We start from the raw sequence: 21,571 nt of genomic DNA, 5'->3' as shown, positions 1-21,571 counted from the left end.
TAAGAAAAAGTATGTAGCACACTCCTGTAATCCCAACTACTCAGGAGGCTAAGGATAGCAAGTTCAAGACCAGGCTTGGCAATTTTGTGAGACCTGTAGCTAAGAGGTAGAGCACCCCTGGGTTCAATCCCCAGTTCCTCCAGTACCACAAGTAAAAGGAAAGGAAGGAAGGAAGGAATGAAGGGAAGGAGGGATGAAGGGAGAAAGAGAGGAAGGAAGGGAAAGTTTGTAGACCTCTGAGAAAGACATCAGTTGAGTTTGAAGACCATAAGCTGAGCCTTTATTCTTAAGGCTTTAAAAGCTTATTAGAGGGCTGTGGATGTGCATGCTCAAGCGGTAGCGCGCTCGCCTGGCATGCGTGCAACCTGGGTTCGATCCTCGGCACCACATACAAATAAAGATGTTGTGTCCGCCGAAAACTAAAAAAAAATTATTAAAAAAAAAAAAAAAAGCTTATTAGAATTTTGCTTTACATTTCTGCTTAAAAATATTCATGTATCTTGCTTAATGATTTTATATGCTAGTAAAGGGATTATAAACCTAGAGATATCTTGCTAAAGCAGATAGGATCAAGCACTTGTTTTGCAGGATGCTTCAGTGCCTAGAACAGAGAAGTAATACATGTGAAATATAGTTACTGATTAAAAGGTAGAAGAATTGATAAGTAGAGGAAAATGGGCAAAAGAGAGCTGATAGAGGGGCTGGGGATATAGCTCAGTTGGTAGAGTGCTTGTGTCACATGCACAAAGCCCTGGGTTCAATTCCCAGCATTACAAAAGAGAGAGAGAGAGAGAGAGATATGACACAGCCTTGTAAGCTTGCTATTTGTAATGGGGAGGGAAAAAAACCAGTAACTGGGCATGTTATTTAACACAGCAATGTGTGTGAAAAGTTGCAAGGTTAGGGTTAGCCTTCTTGTCCCCTACTAGGAGAATTAAGATGATTTTTTAAAAATGACACAAAGTTTCTATTAGCTAGATTTTTAAAAATTTATTTTGGTGAGAGTGATATTGGTGAGATTATTAACTAATACTTAAAATTGAAAATAATACATGGGCGTGATAAAAAGCCAAATAAATTTTTTTGTGTATGTGTGCACCAGGGATTGAACCCAGGTTTGCTTAACCACTGAGTTACATCCTCAGCCCCCTTTTATATTTTGAAACAGTCTTTAAGTTGCTTATAGCCTTGGTAAGTTGCTGAGTTCAAAGAATGTACTTGCAATCCTCCTACCTCAGCCTCCCAAGCCATCTGGCTCACATAAGTGATCTCCTGTCTTTGACACTCCATATCAAGAAGTACAGGAGATCAACATGCTCCATTCTGGTGATGTTACTTTGTCATTTAGGGTGGTATCTGGCAGGTTTCTCTGCTGCAGAATGATTTTGCCCTTTGTAATTACGTCTGTGGTAAGCAGAGACTTGGAGACTATCAAATTGTTACTCTTCAAACTTTTATCCACTGATATCAGCTTCTGATAATTCCTATCTGTATCAATTATTATGACAATGAGCTGCCAGTTGGAGACCCAAGTTTGAATCTGGGTTTTGACAGTTAGTAGCAATGAAAGTTTGACCCATTCAACCTTTCTCAAGTGTCCATTTTTCCATATATAATTCAAGGATAACATAGTACATATTTCAGAAATTTGTGAGGATTACATTAGTAATGCATGTAACACCCTTGGCACAGGGCCTAGTACACAGTAAACACTAAACAAAGGTGAGGGGGATCTTGTTGGTTGCAACATTTTTTTCCTAATCTTCCTAATAGCCCTGGTAGTCAGATATGCATCCCCACCTGCTAATCTAACCTTCTAATCCAAGAATGGGCTTATTTCTGTCAAGGATAATGCCCTTAGCAAATATCCCTTTATGGAGGCAGGAAGGCATCTGAGGTGGATCTGAACAGATCTTAATAGGGCAGTGGGAGGAGAATGGGCACATCAGTGGAAGAAGCAATAGGAGCCAAACGATGAAGACAGGAAAGTTCAGGCTGGTTTTGTCTGGAGTTATAGGGAGAATGAGGAGGAAGAGCTGGTGAAGAAAGGGTAGATTGTGAAGGGCTTTATCTCTCGGCTGAATTTGGGCTTCATTTAGTTTCACTTTAAAGGGATTTAAAATGTTTTAAATTTTAATTATTTTAAAAAAGGAGTATATAATACTATAGTTCCCACCCAAATGAAGCAAATACTATGAAGGCTGTATGTGAATAACTGGAATTTAGGAAACACAGTAGTAGGTGACATTATTTTAAGTAGTAACACAAAGCTTAGGGAATTACGAGGGATTTTAGTTTTACTGAGACTAGTGACCCAAGCCTACATCATAACAAAACATACTCAAATGTCACCTGTTATCTAATAATGATTTTCAAACTGTGATTCAAGCAACTCAACAAGAGGTGCTACTACAGGAATCCTGAAATGATTGATTTAAATATAAATACATATATACACATACAGATAATAATATATGTAAAACTATCTACAAAGCTAATATTAAAAAGGCAACAAGTGGAGTTCTTGGTAATCAATATGGCATACTGAGCACATTTATAGCCTTTTCCTTTGAAGGACCACATTACAAATATAGATAGCAAGGGGTTGAGGTGGCGGGTGGGGGAAAACATAATTCAATAAAACAAAGTATAGGAGTGGGCCACTGATGATCAGGAGATTTCAAGACATTTCTGGAAAGCATCAGATACATGGATGTGTTTACTAAAAAAGAGCTGAGGAAGCTGCTTCCAGAACTGGTGTGATGGACAGAGGAGGACCTGGCTAGCAGAACAGCAGGTTCCCAAAGCAGAGAGGAGGCATAAACGAGGGGCTCAGCTGTGGTTAAATTGAACAGTCATCTCACCTAACCCTATAGGCAGGGTGACGTCAAGCAGCCTGGCATTTATACCCATGATGCAACTCTATCTCTTAGGCCCAGGATAGAAAAAAAGGCAGGATGAGGAGTGTTTTTTTCTCTAAAGAAATAGAGAAAGCTGTATGGAGAGAACTAGAGCAATAAGTATTGTTCTGCATCACATTTTTTAAAACCATATGTACTTATCACTTTAATTTTTTAAAAAAACGTCATTGTCCTATGGAAAGAAAAATTAAAAAAAAATTTTAAAAAATCAAAAAAAATTAAAAAAAAAATCATACATACTGAAATACGTCATATACCAAATTTTAATAGATTAGAGAGCACCAGGGCATTAACGTGTGCTGCCAGATTTTCATATGGACTTCCTGCCAAGTCTGGTTATTTAAATGCATTTTGTATAAATGCATTCATGTGTCACTTTTTATGAAGGTCAAAAGCTCTGCCCCGGCCTTTTGTACAATTCAAGTCTGACTATCCTCACATAGTTGTGAAAGGGAGTACACCTCTATGGCACATGTTCACCACACTTAAATGTCCAGCAAGACCCAGGCATTTGGTCATACACATTTTAGTCATGGTATAATGGTCAATAATACAACAAAAAGTGAATGAATAATACATCAAAATAATACTATCTATGATTACATTTTTTAAAATTTGGTACCAGGGACTGAACTCAGGGGCACTTGATCACTAAGCCACATCCCCAGCCCTATTTTGTATTTTATTTAGAGAAAGGGTCTCAGTGAATTGCTTAGTGCCTAGCCATTGCTGAGGCTGGCTTTGAACTCAAGATCCTCTTACCTCAGCCTCCTGAGCTGCTGGGATAACAGGCGTGCACCACCGAGCCCAGTTGTGATTCCATTTTGAAACAAACATTTTAGTTGGGTGCAGCTGTGCACACCTAAAATTCCAGCGGCTTGGGAGACTGAGACAGGAGGATCACCAAGTTCAAAGCCAGCCTCAGCAACTTAGTGAGGCCCTAAGCAACTTAGCGAGACTCTGTCTGTAAATAAAATATGGAAAAGGGGAGGGGATGTAGCTCAGTGGTTAAGCATCCCTGGTACAAAAAAAAATTGGTTCTGCTACTCCTCATTCAAGTTTCTGGATTAGGTTTAACTGGAAAATATTTTGGGACTGCAGAAGATGGGCCAGGAATGGTGGTCCAGTGACTTGGGAGACTGAGGCAGGAGGATCACATGTTTGTGGCCAGTCTGAACAATTTAGCAAGATCCTGTCTCAAATTAAAAAAATTTTGAGGATAGCTTAGTGATAAAGTACCTCTAGGTTCAGTTCCCAGTACTGCAAAAGACCAAAAGAAAACAACAAAAAGCAGTCCAATGATGAATTATATATTAGTATTTTGGAAAGAATTCTTTCTTCAGGTCATTACTATTATTTAATACAAGCACTTCATCAAAGTAGTATGAGGAATAAATACAACAGTACATGCAGATGTAGCAAGTTACTGTACATAATAAGGGTTAATATTTCTTAGATTAAATTTCTGTGTCTCTGACAAAAATGGTCTTAGTGTCATATAGGTATTAAACAAGTTGTCAGTACATAACTATTTTACAGGGTCTGAAGTAGCCATATCAAGGTGAAACATTCAAACTCTAAAGCTTTCCTAAGTTATTCCACTGGTGCTAGATTATTATTTATATTATATTAGGTAAAGGTCATATGCTACTCATAAGTAAATTAACCACAGTCTCAATCTATGTTTACTGTTTCATTACAGTACCATAAATGAGATTTTATGTATTCATTCTTCATAATGAAGTGCAACAATGACATATAGGCTATCAGTGACTTAAAAATATCTTTTGAAAGTTTTTAATGTATTTTTAAATTACAAGGTTAGCAGCAAACCCTTTCAAGAATGCTTTGATTACATTTAGCAGGAAATTATTAAGATAAAGAAAGTATGCTAAAAACCAAATAAATTATCATAATTAAATACATACAGATTGCTAACATTTCTCTTGAAACAGAAAAAAGTCAAGGTTCGCCTGTAATCCCTGCAGCTTGAAAGGCTGAGACAGTAGGATCGTGAGTTCAAAGCCAGCCTCAGCAATTTAGCTGAGGCACTAAGCAACTCAGTGAGGCCCTGTCTCTAAATAAAATCCAAAATAGGGCTGGGGATGTGGCTCAGTGGTTGAGTGCCCCTGAGTTCAATCCCCAGTACCAAAAAAAAAAAAAATCAAGGTGCATCTGCTGAAGTTTAAGCATTCTTGCACCACTTAGGATCCAACTGGAAATATATTTTTTAAACTTCTGTGATCGAGGGCTGGGGATATAGCTCAGTTGGTATGTGCTTGCCTTGCATACACAAGGCCCTGGAATCAATTCCCAGCACCACAAAAAATAAAATAAAATTTCTGTGATCTTGAAGGTCTTGTCCAAGTTTTAGAGGGCTTTTGTTTTTCTTTTAGCCACTAGATTTTTCAGGAAAAATTCACCTATTTAAGAAAATGAAAATACATTAATATTAATTTAAAGTAAATAAAAGTAAGACTACTATTTCAGAATTATTCTTCTATGATTTCCCTACAAACTATAAAGAAGATTTGTACTTACCAGCATTTTTCTCTTCTTCAATCTCAAAGAAACTATTTTTTAAATCTAAGTATTCCCTATATTTTTGGCTCTTTTTCCCAACAACAAAGAACAGTCTTTTTTTTTTATTTTAATATATCATATAGTCTTAACTATCATTGTTTCTTTCTTTCCTTTTTTTTTTTTGATACTGGGGATTGAACCCAAGGGTGCTGTATCAATGGGCTATCTCCCCCCTGAGCCATTTTATTTTGTATTTTGAGATAGGGTCTAGCTAAGTTGCCCAAGTTAGCCTTGCACCTGCAAACCTGCCTCAGCTTCCCAAGTTGCTGAGATTACAAAGGCATGTGCCACCATGCTTTCCTCTCAACTATTACTCTTTCTAATAACTCAATATTATAAAGGGTGACCCTATTGTATCTATGGGTCTGCTTCTGTATATTTATTCCATTTTGTGTGCACTATCTATTCCTCATCACTGACAAAGAATTGCTGTTGGCAAAATTCATTTCAGAGAGCAATTTTGTTACATTATTAGCCTGGATCTGATGTTTTTAAAACAGACCTTGTTGCAGTTGAGCACACTCATCTGATGGAATCTCTTCAGCTTATTCCCCTCTAGGGAAGCGAGCACTCTTCATTTATAATGAGCTTTCTCCCCACCCCCTGAGTTGTGCCTGCATAATAAGTTAGCTGTTTAGAGGGGCACATTCACTTTTCAGGCCATTAGGGTTCCATTTAGTTTATCACTTTTATGCAGAACTCAATGCTTATCGGCAGAGCTCAGCACTGGAGGTCTGATTTTATGAGGAATCTGATTAACATGTCTTTGTCATCTAACATATATGAGTAGAACTGCGATGACCATATTCAAACTCGATCACCAGGAATCCCAGGATTCAACCCAGCCAAGTAATCAATGCTGCTCCATACCTCATCTAAATCTGGTAGAAGAACCAACATTATCAGGCTCTCATCCATCACCTGAGTATAATGCTCCAGATAACACAACTCACATCTCTTACTGGCAACTTAAAAAGCATTTTAAAAGTTCCTTACTCAGGCTAGGACTGTGGCTCAGCGGTAGCACATTTGTCCAGCATGTGTGAGGCACTGGATTCTATTCTTAGCACCATGTATAAAATTTTAAAAATTTAAAAAAAACACCTTGAAAAAAGAAGTTCCTTACTCACTCCCTCAAATATTAGAAATTTTATTTTCCCTTAAAAAAAAAAAAAAAAAAGAAAAACACCTTTTAAATTATATTACTCTAATCACTCTAGAAGCTAATAGTAGTTTTTTTTTTCTTTTCTTTTTTTGGTGACTGGGGATTGAACCCAGGAGTGCTTAACCATTGAGCCACATCCCCATCCCTTTTTTATATTTTACTTAGAGATAGGGTCTCACTGAGTTGAGAGGGTCTCGACAAGNTTTCTTTTTTGGAGACTGGGGATGGATCGGGGTGGGGGTGGGGGTGAGGTGGGGGATGCTTTACCGCTGAGGTACATCCCCAGCCCTTTTTAAATTTCTAATTTTTAGATAGGGTCTAACTAGATTGCTGAAGCTGGCCTCAAACTTGTGATCCTCCTATCTGAACCTTCTGAGTCTCTGGGATTATAGGTATGTGCCACCATGCTTGGCTAGTTCTATCCTTTATACATATTTTTAGCTTGCCAGTAGTTTTGGTTGAAGACTAAATCACATAATTACTGATTTTCAAAGTGCCCATCCTGTCAGTCACTGTTGAATCAAACTTTTGCATTTAATAACTAGGATAAACTGTTAATTCATGAAAATGTCTTAATTTTTTATAGGAACACTGATATCACTAATACTTGAACACCAATTTTTTCAAATATAATTTATGCTTAATTTAAACATATCTATATTTAGAACTCAATTTATAAAATACTCATTTAAAAGAACATTAATAGTAATAACATATTTTAGACCTCAAAAAACACCAGCAGTTTTTTTAAAACTTTTTTTTTTTTTTAGTTGTAGATGGACGCAATACCTTTATTTAATATTTTTTATGTGATGCTGGGGATCAAACCCAGGGCCTCACACATGCTAGGCAAGCGCTTACCACTGAGCTACAACCCCAGCCCTCAGCTGAATATTCTTTTTTTTTTTTTTTTTAATATTTATTTCTCAGTTTTTGGCGGACACAACATCTTTTGTTTGTATGTGGTGCTGAGGATCGAACCTGGGCCGCACGCATGCCAGGCGAGCGTGCTACCGCTTGAGCCACATCCCCAGCCCCATGCTGTTTATTCTTAACAATTATAATTGTTAAGCCCAACTAACTAACAATTATAATTGTTAAGCCCAACTAACAGGAAAACATCTGCATTTTTTAGATTACATTCAGTCTTCAGATACATACTTATGGACTTACTGATGGCCACTATTAAATAACTTTTTTTTTTTTGTAGTCCTGGGGATTGAACCCAGGGCCTTAGGCACACTAGGCACTCTACCACTGAGCTATGTCAACAGCCCTTTTCTTTAAAAAGAAACAAACTTTTTTTTTTTTTTTTTTGAGACAAAAAAGTCTCTAAGTTGCCCAGGCAGGCCTTTAATTTGTGATCCTCTAACATCAGCCTCCCAAGTAGTTGAGATAACATGTCTCACACTGTACCTGGTGTCAACTTACTTTTTATCCCTTAGAAAATGCTTTTATTTTCATAAATCATTTTTAGCAACTGATCAAACAAGTGCAGAATTACACAGGTGAAAAACTGCACTGTAGCTAATAAAGCCATTAAAATTTTCTTTAAGGAAAAATATTGTACAAATTTTTGTTGTTGTTGTTACCTCTAGGGAGAAGCACAAAGAAATTAATAGTGCAAACAGCAATGCTATCAAATTTCAGTGCTTAAATTGATCTGAAATTGGGAGTCTGGGGATGCAGCAAGCATCATTTTCAAATGAATATACATTTTTCAGAAAACCATATTATATGCTTGACATACTTTGTCATTCCTGAATAATCTACTACTGAAATCCACAGACAGAATAATCAAATAAACTAACTGTTCTTATTTTCATCAGAGTGGCTGAGGGATTTGCTAAAGGAACAAACTAGGTTTAAGAGAAACTTCTTAATATATGATCCCTATGGAGCAAAGCTCTAAAGGATGGTCCAGGAAAAAAACACTCTTTTCCCTCTGACAAAAGACAAACACAGCTATTACAATTTGCCTTACAGCTTTAGCGATTTAGGGTAGAACTTAGGGTGGGAAGTTATCAGCCTAAATAAAACCATTCCCTATAGTTTAACTTACCTGCTTTATATGAAGAACGCACCAAAGGACCACTTGCAGTATAATGAAATCCAAGTTCATTTCCTATTTTTTCCCAGTATTTAAACTTTTCAGGAGTAATATATTCTTCAACCTAGACTTAAATAATGACTTCAGATCAGATTCTAAAATTCCCTAAAATAATTTTGATTCTATATAAAGTTTATACACATGTACTCTCCCCAGCCCTTGCCCTCCCCCCTTCCTTACTAACCACGTGTCTAGTGATTACTTGATCACTCTATCAGACCACAATAACAGGAAATTAAAAAGGAAGGAAAACATATCAATTCTGTATTACATTAGCTGTTCCAAAGGATGGAGAAAGAAAATGACATTATCTTTAGTAATTATTTAGCTATATTTTTCCTTCATTGATTAACTGGTAGAATCGAGAGGGCTGGAGGTGTAGTTCAATAATAGAGCACTTGCCTAGCATGTGCAAGGCCCTGGATTTGATCCCAGCACAGAAAAAAATAAAAATAAAATGAAACAAACAAAACAAACTAATCCCCTCTTGAGGAAGACTCTTATTTACCTTATATCTTCTGCTTAGCATTGTGACTGGCATACTTTATATTTCAAAGTTTAAAAAGGCCAAGAATCACAAAGACTTACTCAACACAACTTTCTTGAACCAATGGATAAATACCCATTACAGTAACAGAAACAGCGCTTCTCTTTCTTACTTCAATGTGGCTCTCACATAATTCTAAAACAAGTCACAGGATCACCAAGTGTCAATGAGTGCACCTTCCAAGTTGTTAATCCTTTTTCTGTAGGTTCACTTGAATCAGACAATTCAGGCAGTGGCAAATAAGCACCAGTGTAGCTGCTTTGTATGAATAATAAATAAATGGAAACTGGAACTTATAAATATACATGGAACAATAGTTTCTTATTTTTACCTATGGACAGTGAAGATTTAATTCAAAATACTAAGAAACACTTGGCAATTCAAGATATCTATACCTTAAGGTGGCGCTTCGTTGGCTGCATATATTGTCCTAAAGTTAAACAGTCTACATCTGCTTCACGGAGCGCTACAGGGAAAGAAAAAAAAAAAAAGCATGAATTATATTAGCAGATGTTTTACAATATTAAAATTATAGACCTAAGTATAATTTTCCTGAGGAGTATCTCAAAACAGTGTGAATACTGTGCTAGTCCATAATCCTCATGATGGCAAACAGATACCTATTCATTAAAAAATATTTATGTCAGGAACCATAAGGACTGAAAGCATAGGAATAATTAAGATCATCATATGGGGCTGATAGATATAAAAACAAATGACTTTAATACTATGGATTAAATACTAAAATAGGAGTGGAGGGTGTTTTAGAGCAGAAGTCTGTTATGCAGAAAAGGTAAAGGAAACAGAACATGCAAAATCCTGAAAACACCCATATTACAGACCAAACATCCTGCATTAGGCTTTTACTCAATTTTTAAGATATGCTCTTGAGGATATGATTTGACCTCTGATATTATTAGAAAACTTTTAGTAAATAAACTGTATGTATTGTGATAAAAAGCAGCTTTTAATTACTATATGAACTTATTATTTTTTGAACCACTGAATGACTACAAGTAGGCCAAAGACTCAGGGAAAAATAACAACTTTTATATTTCAAAGTTTAAAAAGGCCAAGAATCACAAAGGCTTATGGGAGAGTAAGGTTCGAAAATTCCAAAGCCCAGCATGTTTATGACAGTATTACAAGTAAGCTCTTCTCAAAGGCCTGGGTTGGTCTTATTCTATGAATTGTCAGTGTATTGTACATGACTGGCTCTCAAAAACTGTCTAATGACAGAATAAAAAACATGGGCTAAGCATGGTGGTGCACACCTGTAATCCCAACAGCTTGAGAGGTTGAGAGTGGAGGATTGTGAGTTTAAAGCCAGCCTCAGCAACTTGTCGAGACCCTCTCAACTCAGTGAGACCCTATCTCTAAGTAAAATATAAAAAAGGGATGGGGATGTGGCTCAATGGTTAAGCACTCCTGGGTTCAATCCCCAGTACCCCCTCCCAAAAAACAACCAAAAACCCATGTGTTCACTGGATGAATGGGTGAGGAATGAAATGGGACATGACTTCATATCTCGACCTTTATACATATAATTCCATGAAATACTAAGAAAACATTTTCCTTTTCATATTGCTGTTTACATCATATGTGCACTATGGGTTAAATCCAGGGCCTATAATCCCAACAGCTTGAGAGGTTGAGAGTGGGTGTTACCCACATGTATACAATGTGAGCTACACTTGCAGTCACACATACTTAGTTCTTACTGGCATTTGCATTGAGACTATAGAAGAAACATAAATTGAACAAGCCTCAAAGTGGGGTTCTTGCTATTACTCAAATTAAACAGGAAAGTTTTTTATTTTTAAATTTCTTTACCTTTCATTGTTGCATATACTTGCTCATCATTCTCACCTAAACCCAACATTATTGATGTTTTAGAAATAAGATCAGGCTGAACCTCCTTGGCATGTTTCAGTACACGTAGAGACTGGTCGAAATTGGCCCTGGGATCACGAACTTTCCTGGAAAACAGTAGGGCTGTTGTCAGCAAGAATAACCACAAGTTCAACCAAATACATATGCAAGCAACCTGAAAGACCAGGAAAGCACATTCTGAACATGATATTACATTATATGGTTCAATGGTAACATCTGTATACAAAAGTCTGATAATCTAGGAAAGAAAAAAAGGCCTCAGTGGGCTCCCTACCTCTGTTAACTTAAGGCTTCTCAAGCCCAGGGCAGAGAAAACTAAAAACACAGAAGAAATTGCTTTAGTTTTATACGTTGAGAAATCAGAATTCTGAAGCTCAAGATTATAATAATTATAAGAGACAGTCAAAAGAAAAGAAGATGAACAGAAGTAAAACAATTTTGGCAATGAACAAAGAAAAAACTAACCTGAACCCACATTTCAGAAGGTTGAAACTTTTATGTTCATTTCTTTTCTAAAGACTAAGCTGCCCTCTGCTGGTAAGTACACAACATTGCCATCGCTTAGGTAAAGAAATGTACGATTCTGGAATTTTCACTGGAAAGGATAATGTTTCTTAAGAGAAACCAGGGAAACTGGCACCCACTGCTGGCAGTATCATGACAGGGTTGATAAAAACTGTGTGCTAGACTTCAACAATGGCCTCACCATCCTAGTTTAAATGTCAAGAATGCCAAAAGGTCAGAAAGTTGCTGATGTTAAACCAGCATTCGTTTTAATTCGAATGTAGCTTTCTTTTCTAGAATTTATTTGGGTTTTATTTTGTTTTTGCGGTACAGGGGATTGAATCCAGGGGTGTTCTATCACTGACCTACATTCCGGGTCCTTTTTTAAAATTTTGAGATGGAGTCTGAGGGTCTTGGTAATATGCCCAGGCTGGCCTCAAACTTGTGATTCTCCTCTTTCAGGATCCTGGGTTGCTACAATTACAGGGGCACCACCATGCTCAGCTTACTATAACTTCTTTTAGGTTCTATGATATCAAATAATATACAAAGCTAATAAAATCACAGCCAACACTTAAGGTAAAGAAAATGAACAATATTAATTTTTCTTGAGGTTTAAAATAATTTTAATTTTTCTGAAATTTGAATATAGTCATTATGTGGAACATTTCTTAATTAGTACTAACAACTAAAATTAACTAGGAAGAGTAAAGAAGATGGGCTAGGGATGTGGCTCAAGCAGTAGTGTGCTCGCCTGGCATGCGTGCGGCCCAGGTTCGATCCTCAGCACCACATACAAACAAAGATGTTGTGTCCACTGAAAACTAAAAAATAAATATTAAAAAAAATTCTCTATCTCTATATATGAAATACACATACACACACACACACACACACACATAATACAGCTCAGAAAATTTTCAAAAGTAAAATAAAGGAGTGGGGGGAATGTCTTTATCAGTCAGCTTACCAGTGTNCTAAAAAAAAAAAAAAAAAAGTAAAGAAGAATAGTGTTTATATTTTAAAAGAGAATTAAAGTAGGGCTGGGGTTGTGGCTCAGTGGTAGAGTGCTTGCTGGGCACGTGTGAGGCAATGGGTTCAATCCTCAGTACCACATAAAAATAAATAAAATAAAGGTATTGTGTCCATCAATAGCAAAATAGCTTAAAAAAAGAGAGAATTAAAGTACATCTGAACAATACCACATTATCTGCTGCATTATTTATTTACTATGTGAATTAGTGGCTTTTTTATTTTCCCAATGCTGGGGATTGAACCTAGGGCTTTGTACATGCTAGGCAAGCACTATACTACTGGGTTACATTCCCCAGTCCCTCAAATGTACTTTTAAGTATTTTCTTTAGAATTACAGCCAAGGCAGTTGCTCTAGTGTAATTATTTTCCATTTGAAAATTCTTCTTTGAAAAGAGTAATACTCATTGGCATTTGCAAAATGATAGTACTTTTTAAAAAGAAAAAATATGCTTATTATGAGCGCATATATCAAAAATTACATGTGTGCAGTGGTGTATTCCTATAATCCAAGCTACTTGGGAGACTGAGGTAGAAGGATCACAAACTCAAGGCCAGCTTCAGCAATTTAGCAAATCCCTATCTCAAAATAAAAAAGGGCTGTGGATGTAGCTCAGTGGTGAAGCACCCCTGGATTCAATCTACAGTACTGTAAACAACAAACAAACGAAACATGTAAACATAAATACAAAGTTGATAGTAACTGATATTACTGGGAGGAAATATTATTAAAACAGCTTATTTTAATATTATTAAAATATTATTAAAACAGCTTATGCTGTTTTTGTTGGCTTTATTTTCTGATCTTTCTGTAACAAACAAAGAGGGAGTAGAGGAAGGTAGTAGGTAGGGAGGGAGTAAAGGAAGACTGAAGGGAGGGAGGGAGGGAAGGAAAGTTTATTTTGTAAAAGTCAACTGCAAGTTGGCTCCTGAAAAGTGAGAATATAAGCATATTTCGATCCTCCTAACTCTCCCACATTACTCAGTACATGTAATCACCTCTGTAATTCTGGAACTGTTTCTACATTATGTGCATACACATCTAATCCTGACAGTGCAACTTTTTCTATTGCTTTAAGATCTCCTCGGAAATCAGGGGTGAGGCATTCCACAAGAATTTTTGGATTCCTAGGGGAGAAAAAGATAAATATCAAACTGAGGAAAAGAAATGAAAGAATTATTACTCAAAATGAATTATCAATACTTATCCAGTATCAGTTTCAACATAGTAATATTTAGAACTTGGCTAAAAAAAAGCATGGACATACAAATGTCCATATATGAGCTATCATATGAAGAAAAAAAAATATCCAGAACATCAAATATTATGTTCATAATGGTTAAAATACACCTTCATGCAAATAATAATCAGAATAAAACTTGAGATTAGGGCTGGGATTGTGGCTCAAGTGGTAGCATACTCGCCTGGCATGCACGAGGCACTGGGTTCGATCCTCAGCACCACATAAAAATAAAATAAATATATTGTGTCCACCTAAAAAAAAGAACTAAAAAAAAATATATTAAAAAAAAACCTTGAGATTAGATAAGATTTTTAAACCTAATTTAAGTAAATTTTTAAAAAATAAAATATGAAATATTAAAACATTAAATATATTTTCTTGTTTGGAAAGAAAATTAGGATATTTCTTATGTGAACACAAATATTACTTGATTGATTCAATTCTGTTTTCTATAATTTATCAAATAGTGTCTTCCCATCTTCCTCTAGGCAAATATTTCACAAGTGCTATAGATTTTAAAAACTATTTTCTGGGTTGCTGTGACTTGAGTTTTGCTTAAATGAAGGACAAGCTAAACATTAATCTTCCTATTTATACTGTGGCTATGTCTATTCATTCAAGCATTATAATGTGAACTAGGTCACAGAGCTGTTTCCTTTGACACTAGCAGAAATGATTCAGACAGCTGACAAATTTTTTCATGAACCCAATGGCAAAGTGTCTGGAATTGTTCCCTGAAAGAACAGATTAAAAAAAAAAAGACCACACATATACCCTCTCATGAATACAGAAATGTTGAAAGAATATATCCCAGAACTCACAGTTTTTAAACTTCAAGTTGAGACCCATTAGTGGCTTGAGAAAGAAATTTAGTGGGTTGCAAACATATTTTTATTCAAAAGAATTTAAACAATTATTTTGGTATTGGGGATTGAATCCAAGGGTGCTTTATCACTGAGTTATATCCCTAGCCCTTTTTATTTTTTAGTTTGAGACACGGTCTTACTAAGTTATGGAGGTTAGCTCTGAACCTGTGATCCTGTTGCCTCAAGACTCCCAAGTCCCACTGTTGTCGTGTATTTAAAAAAAATAATAAAATCAATAAAAAAAAAAAGACTCTCAAGTTGTGGGGATTGGAGGCATATGACACTGTGCCCAACCACAAATATTTTAAAAAAGGAACTGTAATAGATGTAAAATAGAAAATACTGGGGAATCATTAGAAAAACATTTATTAAGTATGCTAGATGCTAGATAAGCACTGAGTTATAGAAAATGATCAGAGTTCCTTTTCAGTGCTTTTTTATTTTTTGGTACGGGGGATTGAACCCAGGGGCACTTCATCATTGAGCCACATGCCTGGCCTTTTTTAAAAATTTTCAAACAGGGTCTTGTTAAGTTACCTAGGGCATCACTAAGTTGGTGAGGCTGCCTTTGAACTTGCAATTCTCTTGACTCAACCTCTAAGGTCACTGGGATTACAGGTGTGCGCCCCCATGCCCAACATCCCTAACTATTTTTAAATGATTGTTAATTCAAACAATTAAAGTGCTCAGAAGTGCTCAGAAGACCACAGCTTAATACTTTTTAAAGAGTATCACTTGACATTCAGACCAATGCTCAAATATGAAAAGTGGGGGTCTCATATACTAATTGTCCAGGGCTATGTTCATGCCACTGAACCCCTAAAATGTCCAGTAAATATGTATATGTAAGCACCAATATACTTTATTTGGCAGGGGGGCAGGTGTCGGGGATTGAATTCAGGGGCACTCAACCAATGAGCCATATCTCACTGAGTTGCTTTAGCCCCTTACCATTGTTGAGGCTGCCTTTGAACTCGAAATCCTCTTGTCTTAGCCTACCAAGCCATTTGGATTATAGGCGTGTGCCACCACATCCAGCACCAATATACTTTTTCTGGAGAAATGGTCACATACTTTTCAGTAGATTATCAAAAGGGTATAAAATCCCCCAAAAGGTTAATATCCACTGATGGTTTTTTAAAAAAATTTTTAGTTGTAGATTTATTTATCTTTATGTGGTGCTGAGGATCGAACTCAGTTCCTCACATGTGCAAGGTAAGCACTCTACTACTGAGCTACAATCCCAGCCCTAATAACCCCTAATAACCACTGTTTTAAGGTGAAGGCTTTAAACTGAATTTATATAGCTCCAAAAAGAGTCTTTAAAATACACAAATAAATGCAGAAACAAGTACCTTTCCTTAAGGTATGATACAGTCTTTGCAATGTGCTCAGCTCCCCCATCAGGTATATCTAGAAAGAAAATAATCTGCTCAGGATAATGTCACCATTTAGAAAGTCAATATCTTTAGACACCATGATGACACACTAACCATCTCGATCCACAGATGTCAGCACAACATAATCCAGACCCCACTCTGCAATTGCCTTTGCAGTATTGTAGGGCTCACTGGTATCCAGGGGAGGTGGATTTCTTGCAGTCTTAACTGAACAAAATCTGCAACCTCTTGTACATGTGTCACCCATTAACTAGAATAGAGATGTTATAATTTAAGTCAAGCAGACAGATGACTCTTTCATAATTGCTTTTAACTGAGGACACAAAATATCCCGTTTCCATTTCTAGACTAAAGTTGCAAAGGTTGAGCTTGTCTTACCATGATTGTGGCTGTGGCAGTGGCATATTCTCCACCTCCCCAACACTCTCCAATATTGGGACATCGAGCTTCCTCACATACCTGTAAGTAAAAGGGAACAGAATACAATCAGGTTGAAACTACCAACCAATTGAACAAATAGTGGTTCAGTATTGAGGCGCCCATTGTTTACAACATACTTCTTTTTAAATTCACTATTCAAAAATTCTGTTAAGGGGCTGGGGTTGTGGCTCAGCGGTAGAGTGCTCGCCTAGCATGGGTGGGACCCAGGTTCGATCCTCAGCACCACATAAAAATAAAGGCATTGTGTTGTGTCCATCTACACCTAAAAAAAAAAAAATTCTGTTAAACTGCCAAAACATATATTAAGATCTCATTTTTAAATTGAAAAGTATACAAATATAAATATTTTATATGTTTAAAGAAATTGGTCTGAGTCATGCATGGTGGCCCACTCTTGTAATCCCAGTGGCTAGGGAGGCTGAGGCAGAAGGATCACGAGTTCAAAGCCAGCCACAGCAACGGCGAGGTGCTAAGCAACTCAGTGAGACCCTGTCTCTAAATAAAATACAAAAAAGGGCTGGGGATGTGGCTCAGTGGTCAAGTGCCCCTGAGTTCAATCCCCAGTACCAAAAAAAGAAATCGGTCTAAAATGATATACATTAAACAGTTAAGGGGTGTGGTTAATAGTTGAGATTTTTCATATTTAATTTTATACTCTTTCCAACAAACATATAATTTCTATTATAAAACCAACAGGCTGGATACAAGCTGGGTGTGGTGACACAAGCCTAAATCCCAGCAACTCAGGAGGCTGAGGCAGGAGGATTGGAAGTTCAAGGCTAGCCTCAGCAACTTAGCAAGGCCCTAAGGACTTAGCGAGACCCTGTCTCAAAATAAAACATAAAAAAAGGGCTGTGGGGCCAGGGTTGTGGCTCAGTGGTAGAGCACTTGACTAGCATGCATGAGGCACTGAGTTCAATCCCTGGCACCACATAAAAAAATAAACAAATAAAATATAGGTATTGTGTCTACCTACAGCTAATATATATAAAAAAAGGGGCTGTGGATGTGGCTCAGTAAACAACCCTGGGTTCAATTCCCAGTAACAAAAAAACAAAAACACCAAGCTGGGTACAGTGGCATGTGCCTGCAGTACCAGCCACTTGAGAGGCTTAGGTGGGAGGACTATTTGAGTCTAGGAGTCTGAGGCTAGTCTGGGAACAGTTTTTATTTGTCTCAAAACAAAACAAAAACCTTTGTTTCTCTAGTTGCAGGGAAAAATCTTGTTTTGTACTATTAAATGAGACATTAATATAATCACCCTTTATTTCTTTTGCAGGAATAATTATTTTAAATGATTTTTATTTGTTTGCTTTGGGCAGTGATGGGGATGGAACCCAGAGCCTTGAAAATGCCTAGGCAAGCACTCTATCAGTGAGCTACAGCCTCAGCCTCTAAATAATCCCCCCACCCCCAATATTGAGGATTGAATCCAGGGCCTTGCATATGGTAGGCAAATACTCTACCATTGAGCCATACCTACCCCCAATGTATTTTTATCATTGGTAATAATGCATTACTTAATGTTTTTCATTCATTTTCCTTGCTGTATTTATATATGAATTAATAATTTCTAAGTTATAAATATGTATAAACATTTATAACCATGGATTAAGATTGACAACTTACTGTATGGAGATTTAAATTCCGCAAAGTATTTTTCAGTTTATTGTAATTTTTCCCCATGGGAATCTCTGTCTTTAGCCATGGAGGTAGTCTTAACCTAAGGAAAGCCAAAGATAACTATCCATTAACAAACAGGCAAACAAGTAATCACACAGCTTTGAAGTTACTTTGTTCTATTATAATTCTTAGTTAAATTTTTTTTCCATAATCCTGGATTAACCCTTATTAATTTCTGCTGTGGGCATAAGAACAAAGATTCAAATTTAGGATTCCTCAAATCACATTAGAAAACACTGATATTGGAATCTAACAGACCTTTTTATATATTTTTAAAATTTTTAAATTTGTTTTAATTAGTTATACGTAACAGTAGAATGTACTTTGATATATCATATATAATGGAGTATAATTTCTCTGGTCCTTTTTGTTTTAGAGACAAGATCTCGCTGAGTTGCTTAGGGGCTCCATAAATTGCCAAGCCTGGTTTTGAACTTGCAATCCTCCTGCCTCAGGCTCCCAAGCTGCTGGGATTACAGGTGTGCATCACCTCGCCTGGTTACCCAAAGTAATATTAATTCACAGTAAGGAGAGATCCCAACTGTGCACTATCAGCTTATATTCTTGATTTTATGGTGGTGATTAAATGGCAAAATTCTAATATTTGAAATGGAATTAAGTATACTTGGTTTCACCATGACTTTACTACTTACTTATGATCTGGAAGTTGTTGGATAAATATTTTTCAAAACAATTTGCCATATGCATTAAATTCTCATTATTCTTTTAAATTACAGCAAGGGAGGGAGAAAAGAGGAAATTAATTAGTTAAGGCGAGGTATACATAGATCTTATGTAAATTGACTGGAAGCAGTTAGATCATCAATACCCACTAACAATGAAAATTTTATCAAGGTCTAAATGGGTGTGGTGGTGCACACCTGTGATCCCAGAAGCAGCTCAGGAGGCTGAGGCAGAAGGATCATAAGTTCTAGACCAGCCTCAGCTAGGCCATAAGCAATTTATCGAGACCCTGTCTTGAAATAAAAACAAAAAGGGGCAGAGGGTGTAGCTCTCTGAAATAAAAAACAAAAAGGGGCAGGGGTTAAGTACCACTGAGTTCAATCCCTAATTTAAAACAAAACAAAAAAAAACAGAAAATCAAGAAAAGATTTCAGCATTCTCATCAACTTACATGTTCTCTCTTTTTTCTAATGACCTTTCACTAAATTAAACAAGCCTGAAATTAAAAATATACTCTAGGACTTGGTTACATCTGAAAATAATGCACAGTAAGGAATGGGACATTGAAATTATCTCTATTACCTTTCTCCTTTCTGGCGTTTTAAGTTTCCTTTATATTCCTCCCAGGTGCTCTTGTCTGCAAGATCCCCAGACACAAAATCTTGAAGATCTGGTCCATTCTGTAAAAATTCTTTTTTTTTATCTGGCAAGGAACTTAATGACCTGATTGGACTGTATAAATATCTTCCAAATACCTAAAGAAAGAGTTCATTATGACATTCATTTAGTGGGTTCTGGGATAATTTAGTTTTAACCCATTATAATATCTAAAAGATACCTGGTGCTATGGTGTATGCCTGTACTCTTAGAGACTAGGGAGAATGAGGCAGGAGAACTTTGAGTTTGAGGCCAGCTTGGACAATCTGGTGAGACCCCATCTCAAAATAAAAATTAAAAAGGACTGGGGATATAGTTCAGTGGAAGAGTGCCCCCCCTTTCATCCCCAGTAACACAAAAACAACAACAACAAAAAACCCCACAATAGAACAAATCTAAAAGGAAGGGAGAGTAAAAGCAAAGAAGTGACACAGGAATCATATCAAGTGGTTTACTGCTTACAAAATTGGAATCTAAGATTAAAGAAGAATCTAGAAGGAAACAAACCCAAAGAAGAATAGGAATGAACTTCTGAATACCAAGTTTAGAATAGATTTAAAAACCTTTGAAGTGTCTATCATAGATCACACTTTTATGCCCTTTTTACTTTACATTTTGAGACAGGGTCTTGCTAAATTGCTGAATCTGACCTTGAACTTGGTATCCTCTCAAATAGTTGACATTACAAGGGTGGGCTAAGGTGGCCAGGTTCACAGTACTAAAACTTCGTCTTTCAACAAACTTAAACTGCAGTAACTGAAGATGCCAAGGCTATACATTTTCTATTCCTGACTTGAGTCAGATATGTTTAAAAGGAAATTTGCAATAAATCCCTCTAGGTTTGTGTTTGGGGTAAAGTAAACATGTTAAAATGTAGTGCTAATATCTAGTTGGTTCCAGAAAACTGGAAGTAGTAAAACCAAACCTAAGCCCACCAGCCTCTCGCACTAGTTTATGCTGGTTTCTTGGTTTTTGTTTGTTTGGGTGATGCTGGAATTGAATTACCCAGCACTCACACTTGCGAAGGACTCACTTTCCCTTTAAACTACAGTCCCCATCCCTGTTTCTGTGCTAGAACATGGCAGTTAACCAGTGCGCATTTGTCGAGTGTAAGAAACCACAGTATTTGACTTCTAGATCTGAATACAAACATGCACGAGACAGGCAAAACACTGTAAAATTAAAGGGATCTTCAACAGTTCAAAAGAAAAAAATATCTGTTAGAGCACTGCATGATTGGTAGTGCACTTATCCACGTCTACAGAGGGCAGGCTGTGTTCTCAGCTGCAAGAGTGGTGTCTAATATATAGGAAGAGCCCAACGATGTGGGTTGAGCGCTGTTGTGGTCCTTTAAATATAAGGAACAAACCACTCTAAGCAGAAAAAAAAAGACAAAACTAAAACCCCTCATCACCGACCCAGAGAGACCGTCAAACAAAACAAGATCAGGGACTACTTCATGGGGATGTCAGGACAATTAAACGAGATAACACGATAAACGTTTAGAAAAGTGCCTAGCTGCAAGCAAAAGCGTTGGCCTTCATTACGGAGTGCTCTGAAGAGATGGGAACCCCTCACCCCACGCCTGCACGCTTGTCGCCCCGCTGCTCACCCGGAGCCCCAGGGTGCGAGCAGCGTCCCCGCCGCGTAGAGACATCGCCTCTTTAGACCTAGCAGGGTCGAGGGATCACCAATGCCAGGGAAAAGACTGATCGATAAACCGTCGCTCGGCTTATGACAATCACCAGAACTACTACTAAGCCCGTGTAGCTTGAACTGTTCCGCAATTGGCTGCTTTAGTCTTAGTGGCGTCGCGCACTCATTACGCAATACGCAGAGTC

The 21,571-nt window shown here is 37.0% G+C and overlaps 1 protein-coding gene across 6 annotated transcripts; it reads right to left on the bottom strand.

Moving 5' to 3' along the window:
* Positions 1-252: 252 nt before the first annotated feature.
* Lias (lipoic acid synthetase) lies at positions 253-21,510 on the bottom strand. Of its 6 annotated transcripts, none has more exons than XM_048784351.1 (11): positions 21,343-21,504; positions 19,656-19,828; positions 18,336-18,429; positions 16,644-16,724; positions 16,359-16,515; positions 16,221-16,278; positions 13,755-13,883; positions 11,160-11,305; positions 9,722-9,792; positions 8,732-8,843; positions 253-419 (listed from the first exon to the last, which is right to left on the bottom strand). In XM_048784351.1, exons 1-11 carry the CDS (start codon positions 21,385-21,387, stop codon positions 295-297), a joined length of 1,191 nt encoding a protein of 396 aa, XP_048640308.1. In that variant the 5' UTR covers positions 21,388-21,504; the 3' UTR covers positions 253-294. The 6 variants fall into 6 exon arrangements, with proteins under 6 accessions (XP_048640308.1, XP_048640310.1, XP_048640309.1 ...); XM_048784352.1 differs by lacking the exon at positions 253-419 and adding an exon at positions 555-601 and having other exon boundaries at positions 21,343-21,502; XM_015482042.2 differs by lacking the exon at positions 253-419 and adding an exon at positions 4,216-5,344 and having other exon boundaries at positions 21,343-21,501.
* Positions 21,511-21,571: the final 61 nt, after the last annotated feature.

The sequence above is a fragment of the Marmota marmota genome, unplaced genomic scaffold (genome assembly GCF_001458135.2).
Source record: "Marmota marmota marmota unplaced genomic scaffold, marMar, whole genome shotgun sequence".
Lineage (NCBI taxonomy): Eukaryota > Metazoa > Chordata > Mammalia > Rodentia > Sciuridae > Marmota > Marmota marmota.
The sequence above is the reverse complement of the archived record's forward strand: the minus strand, read 5'-3'. Positions and strand labels throughout refer to the sequence as shown.

What these genes read in the sequence shown, in the direction of transcription:
- Lias (XM_048784351.1), bottom strand. Translation starts at nt 21,387, where the DNA reads ATGTCTCTACGCGGCGGGGACGCTGCTCGCACCCTGGGGCTCCGG. An exon ending in GGAATTTAAATCTCCATACA is followed by an intron (nt 16,725 to 18,335) that starts GTAAGTTGTCAA and finishes TTTTACTTACAG; the next exon opens with GTATGTGAGGAAGCTCGATG. An exon ending in GCGTTCTTCATATAAAGCAG is followed by an intron (nt 420 to 8,731) that starts GTAAGTTAAACT and finishes ATTTTTTTTTAG; the next exon opens with TTTTCGGCGGACACAACATC.